Raw genomic sequence first — 18,579 nt, forward strand, 5'->3', positions numbered from 1 at the left:
GACCTGTGCTGATCTTTATTATTTCTGAGTGACACGTACAGCTTTATTTGAAAGCTTTTTGTCTTTTGCATTGTCCATTAAAACTACACGAGCTCTGAGAAGGGAATCATTTGAGGTAAAAACACTTAAAAGGCACTAGGGATGAAATCTGTTGAAAGACGGATCGCCACACACACACACACACACACACACACACACACAGAGAATCTCACAAAACAAGTCACTTTCAGGTCACCCAAAAACTAAATATTTTTGCATAATATCGTTATTATTAATTAAATCATAATTAATAAATACATCATTATCAGTGTTGGGTGTAATGCATTACTGAGTAATTAATTACTTTAATTACTTTTCCCTTGAAAAAAGTAAAGGAATTACTCTTAATTTTCTGTAATTTAATTAGTTACTTCGGATGTAATTGCATTAAATACAGTACAGACTATAGAACAATTCTATATAAAACAATAGTGGATCAAAAAAAATATTCTAAAATGTATGTTAAATAATGTTACATTTTATATTATTTATTTGAAAGAATTAATAGAGCAGTTTCATGTCTATCCTTTTCTTTATGCTAAATTTTGTTTATATTTTTTAGAGACAAAACTTTAGAGCTTTGGAGAATTTTTACTGTACAAAAATGTTAAAACGTCTGCATGCACTGAAAATGTATGTTGAAAATGTTTAATTGTCATTAAAATAATATCTTAACGATCCTAAGAATTCATTTTCTTTATGCAATTAAAAAAAAAAAATGTTTTTAGAGACAACACTTTAAAGAGCTTTGGAGAATTTTTACTGTACAAAAAACAAAAACATCTGGATGCACTGGAAATGTTTAATTGTCGTTAAAATAATATCTTAACAATCCTAAAAATGTATTTTCTTTATGCAAAATTTTGTTTATATTTTTTACAGACAAAATGTAAGAGCTTTTTTTAGAAATTTTACAGTACAATTTTTTTTTAAAACACCTGTATGCACTGAAAATGTATGGTGAAAATGTTTAATTGCCATTAAAATAATATCTAAACGATCCTAAAAATGCATTTTCTTTATACATATGTTTGTTTATATTTTTTACAGACAAAATGTACGAGTTTTTTTGAGAATTTTTACTGTACAAAAAATTTAAAAACACCTGTTTGCACTGAAAATGTATGGTGAAAATGTTTAATTGTCATTAAAATAATATCTTAATGATCCTAAAAATGTATTTTCTTTATGCAAATTTTTTTAAGTTTATATTTTTTAGAGCTGAAATGTGACCCGTTTTCATGAGATCCACCCATTCATAACCAGCTCTCATTGGTCGACTAGCGATTTGGATCCCTGAACGGCATCGGCGCGTCCCGTGGACAGAAGTGTCACTGTTCTCAGTAAGATCCCGTTTGCTCGTCGGCCACGAAGATCCGCTCGTATTCGCTCAGCAGCAGCTCGATGGCCTGGTTCTGGTACAGCATGTTGACGGCCATGTTTCCGCCCTCGTTCTCCGGACGCATGAGCGTGGGGCCGAACACGATGCCGATGTTCTGAGTCGTCATGCGATTGCAGTCGGAGTTCTCCTTCACCCTAAACAGAACAACAAGACACTCAGATGAAAGACCGATCCAGAAACTGCTCAACACTTCAGCTTTAAACAGAAAAAGCGAAGGAGAAACGAAGAGCTTCCTGTGGGTAACTTCCTCCAGAGATACCAAACCACAGGAACATGTGTGCCATCTTCATTTACTTCAACTTTGTCTCAGATGTTTCTTCTCTGCATTTCACCTCGCTTTCTAGTTGACTAATAAACCTGGTATTGTATGTTATGAACATTGTTTGCTCTTTGATTAAAGCATCCGCTTGATGCATAAATGTATAAAATCAGAATCAGAATCTTTATGTGATATTATACAAAAGAGTACAACGAAATTATATGCAATCCTATCCAGCACAATACAGGTGAAACTCGAAAAATTTGAATATTGTGCAAAAGTTATCATTTTGATGATTATGGCTTACAGCTTATGAAAACCCCAAATTCAAAATCTTAGAAAATTAGAATATTACATGAAATGAGTAAAAAAAAGGGGATTTTAAAAACAGAAATGTCAGCCCTCTGAAAAGTATAATCATGCATATGTATATAGTTATATATACTAAATATATTAGTTCCACCTTTTAATTTGAATTACTGAAATACATGAACTTTTGCACGATATTAAAACTTTTTGAGTTTCACCTGTAATCAAACTCCCACTTTAAAAACAATTATCCTATGTGCAACCCAGCAAATAAATAAGTGCAATGGAAAGCTGAATAAATAATCTTTCCATTGATGTGTGTTTGGTTAGGATAGGACAATATTTAAAAATATGAACATATTTGTAAATCTGGAATCTGAGGGTGCAAAACAATCTAAACATTGAGAAAATCTCCTTTAAAGTTGTGCATTTATATTCGCGATTGTGCTGCATTCACTCACAAAAATAAATGTTTTATATATTTACGGTAGGAATTTACTAAATATCTTCATGGAACATGATCTTTACTGAATATCCTCATGATTTTTGGCATTAAACAAAAATGGATAATTTTAACCCATACAATGTATTGTTGGATATTGCCACAGATAAACCCGTGCGACTCGAGACTGGTGACGTGATCCAGGGTCACATATATAAATAAATAAATATAATAATAAACAAATATACATTTAACAGCAATATTTGCATACCATATGCAGCACAATATGATGAGACGTTCATACTTTTGATCACAGACTTTGGAAGCACAATTATGAAACACGTGTTTCTTTCTTTCTTTTCTCCGTTTCTTCTTATCAATAACCTTTCAGATTCAGTCTGGCGTTTCAGTGGAGGTTCTTCATATCAGTGATGCTTTAAAGCTTCTTTGTGGCCTTTGAACTTAAAAAGGTTTTCTGACATTAGTTACGTTTTGAATGTTCTCTGAAACTAGGAGTAACATTTAAAACGCTCATTATTTAGTGTAATTTCCCTGCATGTTATATTTTCTGTATGTATTATGGCGTAGACTAAATTCAGGCTTATTATAAATGACTGATATTGCTTTAATAGTTATGAGTCTTACATATTTCTCAGTCTCATCAGTCTGTTAGTAATGAAGACACACGGCGCCCTCTAGTGTCTCAATCACGACACTTTCTGCAGTCTTCCAACATAACTACACAATATATAAACCCAGAGGAGATGGAGAGATCACAGAGGGAAGTATTCATCAACATAAACCAAAGGGAAGAAAGAAGACGGAGCATTCTCATTGGTGCAGGACAAGTGGGTGGAGCTTGCATAATCCAATCAGAGTGCGATTAATGATTGAGAAATTGATTTCAAGGTGAGTGTCATTATGAATGAATCAAAGAGTAGAGAGTGAGTCTCGCTTAAAAGTGAGTGATTGTTTGATTTGAAATAATGAAACAAGATGTATAGTTAAGACCAAAAGTATTTTGTGGTTGTGAATAGTGAGTGAATTTAAATCAAATTAATCTGTTGCTTTGCAAATGATTCACTGCTTTGAAACTGATTAAAACTGAACACAGAGGACAGCAAACATAAGGTGAAAGGTTCAACAAAACAAGCAAGTATTTTCATTAAAAGTGTAATCTAATCACTAGTTAGTGGATGATTCCAGCTAACTTTCCCAGCTAACAAGTTATAAAAACTGAATGTTCTCTGGACGTTCAAAACATCCAGTTTTTTTAAATGATTTTTCTTGGTTATGCAAACATATATCATTCTTCAAACATTATGGGAATGTTACTTTTGAACATGTAGTAACATTTAAAAAACATCCAACTAAATGTTTCAGCTAAATGTATAAATAATGTTTTTGTGAATTTTTTGAACAGTATTATTCAGAGGTGGACGAAGTACACAACTTCCTTACTTGAGTGAAAGTATAGATACTACTGGTCAAATATTACTCCGTTACAAGTAAAAGTTGTAAAGACCTATTTTTATTAAGTAAAAGTACAGAAGTACTCGTTTTTAAAAATACTTAAGTATCAGAAGTAAAAAGTAAATGTCAATGCATTGTTTTATTATTGTTGCATTGTTGTATGTAATACTTAAAGTACTGTATGCCTCTGAACCTATGCCTGCCTACCCTCATATCAATATCACATTTATTTCTAGAGCACAGTTCCAGTAGTGGGATTGAATGTGAGATTGAATAAGTGCCCTCAATAACGGCCACAATGGTTTCAGACACCCAAATGGCTGTTCCCTCAAATATTGCCCTATTTAAAGTTTTTTGGCTTTTAGTATGAATATGTTAGCCTTGCTGTTATCTATAAGCTAGTGTGCTCCAAAAAAGTGACAAAAGTCGCATTTAGAAAACCAAACCCAACGTTGAAAATGAGGTTTATGTCAGAATCCAATGTCAGATTGACGTTGATCTCCAACGTTGGACAGACGTTGTATTGTGGTTGAAAATGAAAATCGTGTTGACGTCAGAAACCAACATCAGTCGGGTTCTGACGTCAACCCGACTTTTATTTTCAATCAAATCCAACGTCAATCTGATGTCGGGTTCTGATGTCAATCGGATGCAGGGTTCTGACGTCAACCCGACTTTCATTTCCAACCAAAATGCAACCCCTGCAACCAAAATCATCCACTGACTGATGTTACTTTCTACTCAAGGACCATGACAGAATTGTAGTGGAGTAAAAAGTACGATATTTGTCTTTCAAATGTAGGGAAGTTAAAGTAAAAAGTTTCCAGAAAAAATAATACTCAAGTAAAGTACAGATACTCAAAAAGTGTACTTAAGTACAGTACTCAAGTAAATGTACTTTGTTACTGTCCACCTCTAGTATTATTACAATCAGACAGAAAACAAAAACAGCATTCAATCTTTGTCCCTCAGATAAAATGACACTAAACCGCCAGTAGGTGGCGGCAAATCACGGTCTCAAATGAGTCAATGAATCATTCAAACAATTCGTTCAAAACGACTGATTCATTCAGGGACAAAGCAGAAGTGACTGAGTGAGTCATTAAAACGATTCGTTTAAAAAGTGACGAAACTGAAGCTGTGTTGCTCGATGGCTCTACTGTTTTTCATTGGCCAAAATATAAGAAAACAATAGTGTGTCTAAAATATAAGTCGCCTATTAACTTATTGTTGATTGAACTGTTGTATAAAATCAACATCACATTTGCAAACGTGCTGTTATTTGGGAAAACCGCACTTAGCTCATGTGGTATTATGCATATATTAAAAACAAGGACTAATTTTTTGCACCAAATCTTGTTTTTTGGGAGCATTTTTATAGATTTTTGGTGCATTTTCGCCTTTGCAGCCACTAATAAATCCCCTGATTTAAACACAGACTTCAAGCATTGGAGAACAGAGTAGAGAACGTGTGCTGGTACCGTTTCAGGTGTCGGATCATGTGACTCAAGGTGTCGTGGTTTGGCGGAGGCATGCTGATGACCAGGAGCTTCAGGCGCTCCACCTTATCCAGGTAATTGGATATTTCTACAGGACACAGACGCATAAACGGTCATTATAATGAATTATTAATCATGCTTCTTCTCTGGCTTCTCCTTGTCACTCACTGACGGTCTCGACGATGTCGTGGAAGAATCCGTACGGGATGAGCGGCTCGGGAAGTTCTCGGAAGAACAGTTTGAGCGCGCCGGTGATGACGTGGATGTCGTCCCACTGCGGGTCGTCCAGATCCAGGCGCTCTGGAGGAAAGATGACGGAGTGAGTGTTAAATGCTGAAACAAACACACACACACACACACACACACACACACACACACACACACACACTCAAAGATGGGCTGCAGAAGAAGAAAAGAGAAGGCGATGAAGCAAATCATAATGTCTGCAATTAATTTTGCAGGTTCAATGCAATTTCATCTGTGATATGAAAAGGAGTTTTGCACAGAAGAAGGTTTTGAATCAAAATTACATGCAATGAACGCTTTAAAATATTATAAGATATTTCTTATCTTAATTCACCCGCTTAACTACTGTTTGTTTCCTCGGGAGAACCTGGAAAACTGGGATATATGAGGAAGCCTGTGATTTCAAATGCATGCTTTCTAGACCTGGAAAAGTCATGTAAAATAATACAATCTTAAAATGCCATGGGCAATGAATGTGTCATAAAATCATTTATAAAGTAGAAATCAGTGTTATTATAGAATCATTTAATATACTGTATGTTATTATACAAATAACTGTTTTTTAAATTTGAATATACAGTAAAGTGTAATTTATTCCTGTGATCAAAGCTGAATTTTCAGCATCATTACTCCAGTCTTCAGTGTCACATGATCCTTCAGAAAGCATTATATATATATATAATATGTGTGTGTATATACACAGTAGTCAACATTTGAAGTGGATCAAAACCTTTCATCAAAGTTATATATGAATTTTGAACAATACCCGTTCTTGTCTTTTTTGATCCACTTCAAATGTTGACTACTGTATATAATTTCAGTTTTATGTATTTTAGTACTTAAAAACAATTTTTAAGGTTTATTTTTTATTTCAGTTAATGTTTATTTTATTTGATTATTTAGTTTTAGTTATACTTAACGGTAATAACCCTGGTAGAAATTATTAGTAAAAATCCATATTCTTAAATCCTTTTCTAGTAAACCAGGAACGACTGTAAAAAAAAAAATAATAATTAACTCAATCATTAAAGGTTCTCTAAGCAATATCACGCGTTTTTTAGGTCAAATTTTTTTTGTCACATCCAACAAACATCTCCTCACTATCCGCTCGCTGCCTGTCCCCTGAACACACTGTGAAGACACGCGGTCTCTGTAGACACCACAGGCTCCACAAACGGCAACAGAAACAAAATGGCCCAGCCTGGACCACGAAACATAACAAACAGTGTTCCATCCAATCACCGACAAGAATGATTTGGGGGTGGGGGTGGGGGGGTTAGTGTGCGTGCACATGAAGGGTAGGGTGGTGTGGTGTGTGGGGGGGGAGTGAAGGAGAGAGAAGCATGAAGAGGGACGTTAGCTAGAGCAGAGATGTCCTAGACAACGACAAACGTTAAAATGGTATATTCTCTTGAATCTTGATATGGCCGACACACGACCAAAGAGACGACGCTCCGATGAACAAATAACAAAGAAGAGGGAAAAGGAGAAGGAACGCGCAAAGTCCTGAATTTACATCGGAACAGTGTTCAAAAGGTGGGAGAACTCCGCCGGGAGAAGGGCTTCCGATCCGACACTCAGGAGGCTCTGTTTCTGCCGGACAGGGTAAATCCAGTCTGGTGTTTCTAAATGGTTCATGACTGTTTCAGGAAGGACGGGATGAGGAGGAGGGAGGGTCGAGCTAGCCTCCGTTTCGTTTGACAATACTTCGAACGCCAACAAGAAGTGACGTCACCCAACATCGCTTAGAGCAGCTTTAACAACACCTAAAGACCCGCCAGGTCTCAACTTCTGGAATCATGAAAATTAGAATTTTGATTATTACTTGAGCTGCTATGCTATCATTACAGCAGCAGAAGCCGACATGCACCGAAACATCAAGCTAGCAGTAAAGCGCCAGGAGACTCGAGTCAGACAGAAGCAGCGAGCGTCAGAGAGTAGCGAGATCTTCAGCGTTCCGGTTTACAGGAGACAAACCTTGCACTAAATCCTCAGGGAAGAGATAGCGTCCGTCTGTGGTCACGGCTCGCTCTGGAAAAACGGACAGGAGTTACAGACGTGACATCACACAATGACATCATTCACACACTCTTTACCAGCTGACACCTGTGTGCGATGATGTCATGCGCGACACGGAGAGAACATCTGATGAATAAATCAATTAATACTCAAATTTCTATTTCTCCCCGTTACAAAAAAAGGTGCACTCCTGAATAGAATTGTAGCACAAAGGAAGTGACATCATTTGGGCTTTTTCTACAAAATAAATTGAAATATTTTTTTTACATAGTATACATTGCAGTGTTCAAACCTATTAACAAAGTTATTGTTCTATTGTACATTTATGGATAACCTTAAATCAACAATTGGATCCCAAATTAACAGCAACTCATGCATTTTGTCTTCATTTAATAAATTATTTAATTTTTATGCTTATTTAATGTTTATTTCTAGAAAATAAAAATAGTAATCTCACAAAATGGGTTTTAAAATTAGCATCTCTTGCATTTTTCAAACTCAGCATTTTGTCATTTTTATAAATTATTTAATTTAGATGTTTATTTAATGTTTGTTGCTAGAAAATGATATTATAACTATAAGTGAACAATAGAAATTATCTCACAAAACTGGGGTTTTAAATGCATTTAGATATGTCCCAAATATTGATAGTATAATAATTCCCCGTGAATCATTCAGAGTAAGACCAGGACATGCATAAAGTTTTGATTTCACGTCGCATTTAATTGCAATCAATAACAGAACCGCATCATGACTCTTATGGTTATTATATTGATGTGATATTGACTCTCACCGTGATTGACAGAAAAGCGCAGTTTCTGAATGATGGCAAGATTCCCACTGACTCTGTAAATCCCATCAGTATCCAATCCTGAATAAACACACACACACACACACACACACACACACACACACACACACACACACACACACACATTATTTCCAGGAATAGGACAGCAGTCCAACAGAAACACGACTGTGTAAAACAGAGACAAGATTAGTGGATAAGAACAAAAAAAAAATCATTTTGATTCAGAATAATTTGCTAGTGAATCATGTTGACCAATCAGAGACGCTTCATTCTGATTCACAAGAAAGATTCACTCGCAAACCGAGCATCGTTATGATTGATCATAATGATCATTACAACAAAAGTCGAGTTCAGCACAACTATAAAAATGCACATTCATCATTAAAGTAAATTTCATCACTTTTTAAGATTTCATTTATTTTCATATATTCCTGTATATACATATAATTGGGTGTGTTTTATCTCTATTCTCTTAATGAGTAATGGGTGTGTTTTATCTCTATTCTCTTAATGAGTAATGGGTGTGTTTTATCTCTATTCTCTTAATGAGTAATGGGTGTGTTTTATCTCTATTCTCTTAATGAGTAATGGGTGTGTTTTATCTCTATTCTCTTAATGAGTAATGGGTGTGTTTTATCTCTATTCTCTTAATGAGTAATGGGTGTGTTTTATCTCTATTCTCTTAATGAGTAATGGGTGTGTTTTGGGCGTAACGTGAAATAAACCAATCAGAGTCTCGTCTCCCATTCACTTTAAAAGACAGTTGCGCTCACGGCGTGGCGGATTCGCTATTTACATGACGGAATTTGCAAACGGAAAAACTGAACTCGTCTCCAGAGAGAAAATGGATGTGTGTGTGTGAGGTTAAAGTGCTAGCAGACCATCTACGGGACAAGCCGGATCTTTATGTACACAATAATAATCTTTTACAATGTTATTTTTAATATTTGACATGTTTGTGTGCTGCTGCGCGTCCCTGTGTGTGTAATAAGCAGAGTGTGTGTGTAATAAGCAGTGTGTGTGTGTAATAAGCAGTGTGTGTGTGTAATAGGCAAAGTGTGTAATAAGCAGAAAGTGTGTGTAATAAGCATAGTATGTGTGTGTAATAAGCAGAGTGTGTGTGTAATAGGCAAAGTGTGTAATAAGCAGAGAGTGTGTGTAATAAGCATAGTGTGTGTGTGTGTGTGTGTGTGTGTGTGTGTGTGTGTAATAAGCAGAGTGTGTGTGTAATATGCAGTGTGTGTTGTGGACTTGAATATAGGCTCCTATTACTAACACCCTTTAAATAACAAATAAAATACTGCGCCGTTGACTACAGCAACAATGCGGCTGAACACACACTGAACACACACTGAACACACACTCGTTCTCAGACCAGCAGCCCATGGGAGAACAGATGAGCGCAAATTCATTTGCTTTTTAAACAACGTGACGCAGGACGTGAAAATGAAAACTGCGTCAGGCTGAAACTAGCGACACACACTTGCGTCGCGCCTGGATAGAGTCGAGTGTGTGATCGAGTCCGAAGAGTAAATGAGAAGATCACCTCTCCTCTCCACGGCTTCGGTGCATTTCTTGACGAACTGTGGAACGGTGCATTTCTCCCGGTCACACAGAAGCTCCAGTCCACAGCCGAACACCTGATCTGAAGCACACACACACACACACACACACACACACACACGTCAAACGTTGAATGTGGGACGCTTTCAAAACACTCTCGGATAAACCAATGAATGTCTTCGAGTCCTACTTCATTTTAAAGGGAAATCCAATAAATTGGTGCAAAGTTTGTTTGTTTGTTCGGTAACACTTTACAATAAGATTCATTAGTTAATGTATTCACTAACATGCACTAACAATGAGCAATACATTTGTTACAGTATTTATTAATCTTTGTTAATATTTAGGGTGAACGGGGGTGAAATGCTATTTCATGCATACTGAGTTTTTTACACTGGTAAAGAGTTGGATTCCCATGCTAAACATGGACAAAGTTTCAAAAACTAAGTTGTATGTTTGAAGGAGTATTTTTGTTCCAAAAATACTCCTTCCGGTTTGTCACAAGTTTCGGAAAGTTTTTTTCGAGTATGGCTCTGTCTGACGTAAGAGAGGGCGGAATTTCCTTATATGGGTCCTAAGGGCACTTCTCCGGTAAGATCGCGGGCGCGCGCGCACTCGTAAACCAGAGCAAGAGAGCGAAAGCAGTTCGCCATCAAAGCGCCCTGCCCGGCTTTTGGGAAGTCAATGTCACCAAAGAAGTGTGTTTTTGGTTGCCAGGGCAAGACAACCCTGCACAGATTCCCAAAGAACCCAGCGTTAAGGCACCAGTGGATGGAGTTTGTTTTCCTGAGCATAAACGGAGTTGTGTAAGACTGTTGTTCCCTGCATTTCGACGATGATTGTTTTATAAACAAAGCCCAGATCGTCTAATGCTTAAGGATCGAGTACTATAGGTACTCAAGATTAACAGGAGATTGAGTGAAAATGAGCATTTCACCCCCCCTTTAGTTAATAAAAATCCAGCTGTTCATTGTTAGTTCACAGTGCATTAACTAATGTTCACAAATATGTGATTATATGTGAATGATTTTAATTATGTATTAGTAAATGTTGAAATTAATATGAACTAGTTCATGTTAACTAAGGTAGTTAACTAATGTTAACTAATGAACCTTATTGTGTACTTATTTACCCTGTAAAGCCTTATGTATGAAATAATAGAATGTATATTTTTGAAGTGGAGAAATTTTATGCAAAACCAAAATGTGTTTTTGTTTTGTATTATATTTGATGCATCAAGGCTTTTATGGCTCATATAGTCAGATATAGAGAGAATATGGAGGAAAATCTGAGTTTTATTCTGAGACTAAATGAGCAAAAATATGCTTTTTGCTGCAGATTCTAATATTTATATGAAATTCTGATGATTGTAAATCAATGAGATCTCTAAAACATTAACGCAGACTACTTGGATATAAAATGCATATGAATATCAATATCTGCCAATAATATGTCTTATAGTAAGATGATATTTAAATGCTTAGTTTATGATCAAAGTCTGTAGTTTTAAAACATGTAATGCAATATTGAGAAATGAACAAATAAACCTTCCTCAAAAGCCTGATGATCATATTTGACACTCGTGATTTTTATAATAAATGATGACTGATAATCAAGTAAACCTGCTTCAGTCCAGCTGAAATATTACTAACAATATCAAAATTATTCTCATGTTTACTTGATAAAAATCAGATTTCAGATCATAAAGACTCGAGCTGAAGGACGTTTGTACAATTAAACTGAAAGACTTTTACTTTATAAAACAGTCTAAACTGTCAATCAGAGACAGAAGGACTGGATTTAGAGGCTAAAGTGATACAAGAGGCTTTTTATTTTTGTTCCTGATGATCATATTTGATACTCATGATTTTTATAATAAATGATGTCTGGATAATCAAGTAAACCTGCTTCAGTCCAGCTGAAATATTACTAACAATATCACGGTAATTCTTACGTTTACTTTATAAAAGAGTCTAAACTGTCGATCAGAAACAGAAGGACTGGATTTAGAGGTTTTAGAAATACAAAAGTGATACGAGAGGTTTTGCTGTTTGTTGCTGAGAGTTTGACCGGTTCACCTTTGATGAGTCCTTTCTCCTGCAGCGTTTGCAGAGGCGGTCGCCGGAGGATCAGCTTCTTCAACCGGCTCTTCACACGCTTGCGCTCCGAGTTCTCCATGTAAGAGGTGGAGCGAGGGACTGTGGACACAGAGACCAGTGTGAGCCCAGTGTGTGTGTGTGTGTGTGTGTGTGAAACGGCACTGAAACGTACGTTTAAAAACGTAAATTTACAGATACTGTAAAAATGAAATTCAAATTCATGCACTACTTTTTTGGTTTTCAAGGACTACAATCAGAGATCTCACTTATCAAACAATATCTTTATTATCTTTCAAATTCTAAAAATATGTAAATAGATAAAGGACAAACTAATTTAAAAATAAACTAATAAAACAAAATGGTACAAATAAAGTGTGACACATGCAATGACTGTGTAACTTTAACCAGTGAAAGGATACGATAACACAGATATTGCTTTCCTTATTCAAACTGGTTTATTCTCATGAATATATGAGTGACCTGAAGAATGAACGATGTATCATATACTTGGATATTTATGAGCAATATCACACTCATAGTCATGTGAAATGGCTCTATATCAATATCAGACGGGATGTAGTGTTGATTTTGTGTGAAAGAATTCAAGCGCTTTTCATAAATATGTCCGTTTTCAAGTGTTTTCCAGGACTTTCATTTCAAAAAGTCAAGTGTGTGTGGTGTGTGTGTGTGCAGGTTCCTGTAGCGAGTTAGAGTTGTGTGTGTGTGTGTGTGTGTGTGTGTGTGTGTGTGTGTGTGTGTGTGTGTGTGTGAGACTGACAGCTCCATCTGTGTGTGTGTGTGCAGGTTCCTGTAGCGAGTTAGAGTTGTGTGTGTGTGTGTGTGTGTGTGTGTGTGTGTGTGTGTGTGTGAGACTGACAGCTCCATCTGTGTGTGTGTGTGCAGGTTCCTGTAGCGAGTTAGAGTTGTGTGTGTGTGTGTGTATAAAACAGCACTAGCCATCTTAGATGATTGTTTGAAACGTACGCAATGCCTTGACTCCTCCGCGGTTCTCGTCCTCGTCTCCGCTCTGGTCCAACATCTCGACCGACCCGGCTCTCCTCAGGGAATACAGCAGAACATTATCCAGAGGATTCTCCTTATCCTGAAACACACGGGATTCCATGCGTTGAAGGAAATTAATAATTCATTCAGCGAGGACGCATTCAATTGATCAAATTTCAACATTTATAATGTTGCAAAAGATTCTATTTCAAATAAATGTTGTTCTTTAGAACTTTTTATTCATCAAAGAATCCTGAAAAATATAATGTATCAGTTTCCACAAAAATATGAAACTGTTTTCAACACTGATAATAATCATAAATGTTTCTTGATCATAAATCCTCATATTAGAGTGATTTCTGAAGGATCATGTGACACTGAAGACTGGAGTAATGATGCTGAACATTCAGCTTTGATCACAGGAATAAATTACACTTTACTGTATATTCACATAGAGAACAGATGATTTACATTATAATAATATTTCACTGTTTTTACTTTTGATCAAATAAATGCAGCCTTGGTGAGCAGAAGAGACTCTTTAAAAATAAAATAATAATAATTGTATTAACTCCAAACTTTTAAACTGTGTGTGTGGGTGAGTGTGTGTGGGTGAGTGTGAGAGAGTGTGTGTGTGTGTGGGTGAGTGTGTGTGGGTGAGTGTGAGAGAGTGTGTGTGTGTGTGTGTGTGTGTGTGTGTGTGTGTGTGTGTGTGTGTGTGTGTGTGTGTGTGGGTGAGTGTGAGAGTGTGTGTGTGTGCGTGTGTGTGTGTGTGGGTGGGTGAGTGTGAGTGTGTGTGTGGGTGAGTGTGAGAGTGTGTGTGAGTGTGAGTGAGTGTGTGTGTGTGTGTGTGTGTGTGTGTGTGTGTGTGTGAGAGTGTGTGTGTGTGTGTGTGTGTGTGTGTGTGTGTGTGTGTGTGTGGGTGAGTGAGTGTGAGTGAGTGAGTGTGAGAGAGAGTGTGTGTGTTTGTGTGTGTGGGTGGGTGAGTGAGTGAGAGAAGAGACGACAAACATGAGCCCATTTGATACATAAACACACTCTGTTTAACATTTATTCTCTGGAAAGTCTTCATGTCTCTTGCAATTTTGCTTCTCAAGTAAATCTGATCTTGTTTTAAAGATGTTGAAAATATTTAACAGGAAAACAGGATAAAAAACAGAAAAACTTCTGATGAAGAATTCTGCCTGTAATCTAGAACCATCTAAGGTGTCTCATATAATTTATGTGTGTGTGTGTGTGTGTGTGTGTGTGTGTGTGTGTGTGTGTGTGTGTGTTTCACTCACCAATCTGTCGATGACGTTCTGGATGGTTCTGTACCATTCTCTAATGAGAGAGTCCGTCTCCGACTGCAGCAAGAATTCATTTCCCGTAATCGTCCTCAGCTACACACACACACACACACACACACACACACACACACACACAAAAAGTATTGTTCCGTTCAGCTCTATCACAATTTAAATTTATAACAGAGGAAGTTAATGAGGAACTAAATTCTAATCGTAACACTGTTAACATCTCTCTGTTCAAGACTCTCTGTGTCAGACGGTCCTTTTGAGAAATAAAAATGTTTGATATCTGACTGCAGATTTTGGTACTAATATTTCTTTCTTTCTTACTTTATTTATAACTAATCTTTCTTTTTTTGAACTAATTACTCTTTCAAAATTCAAAATCATGCCTTTTAAAACTTCTACTTAACTAAAAACTATTTAAAACTTAAAACCTTCAAACTTCAATTATAAAACTACTTCAAACTTAAAAAACGTCTGACTTAAAGCTATTAAGTCGACTTCAAACTTTCTGGTCCGGCTTTCTCAAGCCAGCTTGTCTAGTTTTCGATGACATCTGCTTTATTTAAACGTCTCCATTTGATCTCGTTTCTCACCTTGAAGACGTTCTTCTTGCTGGACAGATCGTTGGCCCACTGAAGCTGAGCTCCTCTCAGATCCACACTGCTCTCCGGACGGCTGTTACCCGGTTTCTGCATGTAAACACACACACACACATACACTCAGCAATATTTGACTTTTTTCAGACATACGATTCCATAATATTCCCTGTTAGTCTCACCCAGCTGTCAGGATTCTGGCTTTTAGGGTCTTTGAAGAAAACGAGGCTGTTTCCCACCAGCACCACCCATGAAGGGTTCCAGTTCTTCCTGCAAACACAGAAAATAACCCCAAAAACTTCATTTTTTGTCATTTCAAGTCGAGCAAATAGTGCAAAGAGACCCTATTTGGGTCGATGGGTCAAAATCACTTATTTATTGTCATTTATTGTTTCCTTAATGTCTCAAAAATGTTAGTAATTAAAAAATTCTTTGTCTGACTGGTTAACATTAACCAGCATACATCTACATCTCGTTAGATTTGGCACATAAAACACACTCTGTTTAACATTTATTCTCTGGAAAAGTCTTCACGTCTCTTGCAGTTTTGCTTGTCATGTTAATTTGATCTTGTTTTAAAGATGTTGAAACATTTTAACCGGATAACACGACAAAAATTCTGACGAAGAAGCTGTTTTTTGCAGCACAAGCCGAATTCTGCCTGTTATCTAGAACCATCTAAAGTGGCTCATATTATTTATTTGAGTGTGTGAGTGTGTGTGTGTGTGTGTGTTTGCATGTTGCAACTCAAAGTGTGTGTGTTTGCGTGTTGCAACTCAAGGTGTGTGTGTTTGCATGTTGTAGATCCAGGTGTGTGTGTCTTTGCATGTAGTAGATCAAAGTATGTGTGTGTGTGTGTGTGTGTGTGTGTGTGTGTGTGTTTAGATAAGCTCACCTCAGTTTCCTGCCTCCTTCTGCTATCTTGGTTTTGTTGAGCAGACCGGCCTTTTCCAGTTCCTGTCATAATACAGTCGGTCAGTGTGTATCGTGTGTGTGTGTGTGTGTGTGGTGAACGTTTTTGGTGTTAATGGGTTTAGAATGACATCATCAGAATTATATATATATTATAATTTATGGAAGCTTGTTTCCGCCACAGAATAAAAAATAAAAATATATTTTTTTAACTTTTTATCTCAACATTTGGACTTTATAAATCAGAATTGTTAATATCTCACAATTCTGGTAATTGCGAGTTTAAATCTCACAATTTTTGTGATTGTGGATGGATGGATGGATGGATGGATGGATAGATAGATAGATAGATAGATAGATAGATGGATAGATAGATAGATAGATAGATAGATAGATGTGTGGATGAATGGATAGATGTGTGGATTTGTGGATGGATGTATAGATTTGTGGATGTATAGATGGATGGATGGATGGATGGATTCTCACCGGTGTTACACCTTCACTATCTGGTGAGCTGTCCGATGAGGGCGCTTCCACCACCAGCCTGTAGTCGGACTGCAGAGAGAATAGAAATATCCTCATCCTCTGATGACTTCAGGACTCTACTCTACACTGAGTGACTCTTACCTTTCCGTTTGCAGACGTTCTCTGAGCCTGAGACTGCAGGAACATGGAGTAGGAGTGGCTCATGTGGGCCACGCCCCCTGTCAAGGCGGAGCCAATGCGGTGGGAATCCTCGCTGGAGGCGGAGCTTAGCGCATCAGACGACGACGCCCTCTGCATGCTCTGCCAGAGGAACTCATCAGGTTAGATTCACTTCAGATTCAATTACATTAGACTCATTTCAGTATTGTTCAGGTTAATTTGATTATCCTGCAAGCACTCAGCTCAATTAGCAAACTCAGTTACAGCAGCAGTGGACAAAAGCAGCTTATCAGCCAGACTGAACCCCATGTGATCGCAGCGCTTCCCTCCATATGCTGCGGATTATTCTGGGATCACATGCAAACGGCCCAAACGCATCAGGACACACAATACAAAGGAAATTAAAAGAAAGAGGCAATGCCTCGTTTTATATTTCACCTCTTTCTGTCACGTCCAGTCAAACTTTAAATGATTTGAACGATTTGTGAGTTTGGCACTTTTTAGTGAAATTACTGAACTTTGACTGATGGTTGGAATAGAAACAAGCTATTAAGAGAAAGAAAGAACAAAGAAAATATACACAAAATCTGAAAATTGTTAGATCATTCTTACAGGTAATATTTTGGAATAATAACTTAAAAACACAAAATTATTCAAATTAATAGTTGGGTTTAATAAATATAGCACTGAATGCATTGTTAATGTAAACGTATATAAAATACTATTGTGTTGGTTGTTTTTGATAGTGCCAGAAAAAGAGATTTTCTGATTATTTATTTATTTATTTTACCGAGAAAATGTCAGAATTACATGAATTTGCAAAAAAGTTTCTAAAAATGAATTAAAGAGAAAGAAAAAGACAGATAGATAAATACATAGATAATGGATGGATGGATAGATGAACGGACGGCCAGATAGATAGAAAGAAAGATAGAAAGAAAGATAGATAGAAAGAAAGATAGATAGAAAGAAAGAAAGATAGATAGACAGATAGATAGACAGATGATCACCTGACTCAGCTGCCAGCCATTGGCATCATGGGTAATGTAGGTGAGATCAGGTGAGAGCTGAAAGAGAGAGAACGAGTGAAACGGTTCAGGAACAGTCAGACTGAAACCAGCCGTTGAAGAACAGAAGAAACGCTGGAAACTGATCCGGCTCTCAGAGAACAGGCGTTCGCTCTCGTTAACTCCAGAACCCTCTCAGTGCTGACAGATCAGCCAACACACACTCATCTCCAGATCAGCCAACACACACTCATCTCCACAGGACATCTCCACTCTAAACTCTGCTTCTGTTCCTCATCAGCACATGTTAAAATGACCAAATGTTTCTTTTTCTAAGATGTTAATTCAGATGTGAAACTGGTTTCTCTTCCTCTCTGAAAATGAAAAGCATCGTTCTGAACTTACAGAGCATCAGATCTCGAGCGTCGTCAGAGATTACAATCCAGCGACCGATGAGTCTAAATCCAGCGTCTTCACACACACTCACACACACGCACACACACTGCCCATCAGAGCTCGGCTCAACACACTGAAGCTCAACTTCCTCTTCGCAGGAGGAAGAAGAACAACATCACTTTCTCTCTATTCTTCACTCCAACTGTGTGTCAATAGAGGAAGTTGAGCTTCGAAGGGTGTGAAAGTCACATTCACATGTGCAGAAAGCAAACGCTTCATCAGCCGACACACTGAAGCGTCCCTCACGCATCATCAGTGACATCATCCACGCTCTGGGACGTTTAGATGTTAAAGGTTCATCTTGTTTGTCTGAACTCTGACTGATGGATCCGACAGAAACGGGTTATCATCAGAAGAGGAAATAAACATCAACCTAAACATTGTCACCGCATTCTTATAGTTAATAGAATAGATTAGAATAAATGTAAACATGGCTTAAAACCATTTTAAGTGAAATTTTAATGTTAATGCATGTCTTTGATTTTACAAGAAAAATAAAATGTTT

The 18,579-nt window shown here is 37.1% G+C and overlaps 1 protein-coding gene across 4 annotated transcripts in view; it reads right to left on the reverse strand.

Annotated features, from left to right (window-relative positions):
• The window catches only part of arhgap9 (Rho GTPase activating protein 9), a 59,683-nt gene continuing 41,104 nt past the window's right edge, over nt 1-18,579 (reverse strand). For 2 of the 4 annotated variants that reach the window (XM_081381579.1, XM_081381577.1), the window contains 15 exons: nt 17,622-17,678; nt 16,594-16,752; nt 16,453-16,521; nt 15,950-16,011; nt 15,237-15,324; nt 15,052-15,147; nt 14,447-14,545; nt 13,146-13,263; nt 12,141-12,260; nt 10,046-10,144; nt 8,482-8,559; nt 7,647-7,700; nt 5,592-5,723; nt 5,406-5,511; nt 1-1,575 (listed from right to left, as the gene is read on the reverse strand). In XM_081381579.1, coding sequence (XP_081237705.1) covers nt 1,380-1,575; nt 5,406-5,511; nt 5,592-5,723; nt 7,647-7,700; nt 8,482-8,559; nt 10,046-10,144; nt 12,141-12,260; nt 13,146-13,263; nt 14,447-14,545; nt 15,052-15,147; nt 15,237-15,324; nt 15,950-16,011; nt 16,453-16,521; nt 16,594-16,752; nt 17,622-17,678 — 1,533 coding nt within the window. In that variant the 3' untranslated portion in view covers nt 1-1,379. The remainder of the gene's footprint in view (nt 1,576-5,405; nt 5,512-5,591; nt 5,724-7,646; nt 7,701-8,481; nt 8,560-10,045; nt 10,145-12,140; nt 12,261-13,145; nt 13,264-14,446; nt 14,546-15,051; nt 15,148-15,236; nt 15,325-15,949; nt 16,012-16,452; nt 16,522-16,593; nt 16,753-17,621; nt 17,679-18,579) is intronic. The other 2 variants (XM_081381578.1, XM_081381580.1) reach the window with 1 other exon arrangement.

Source organism: Scardinius erythrophthalmus (assembly GCF_964197995.2).
Source record: "Scardinius erythrophthalmus genome assembly, chromosome: 12".
NCBI lineage: Eukaryota > Metazoa > Chordata > Actinopteri > Cypriniformes > Leuciscidae > Scardinius > Scardinius erythrophthalmus.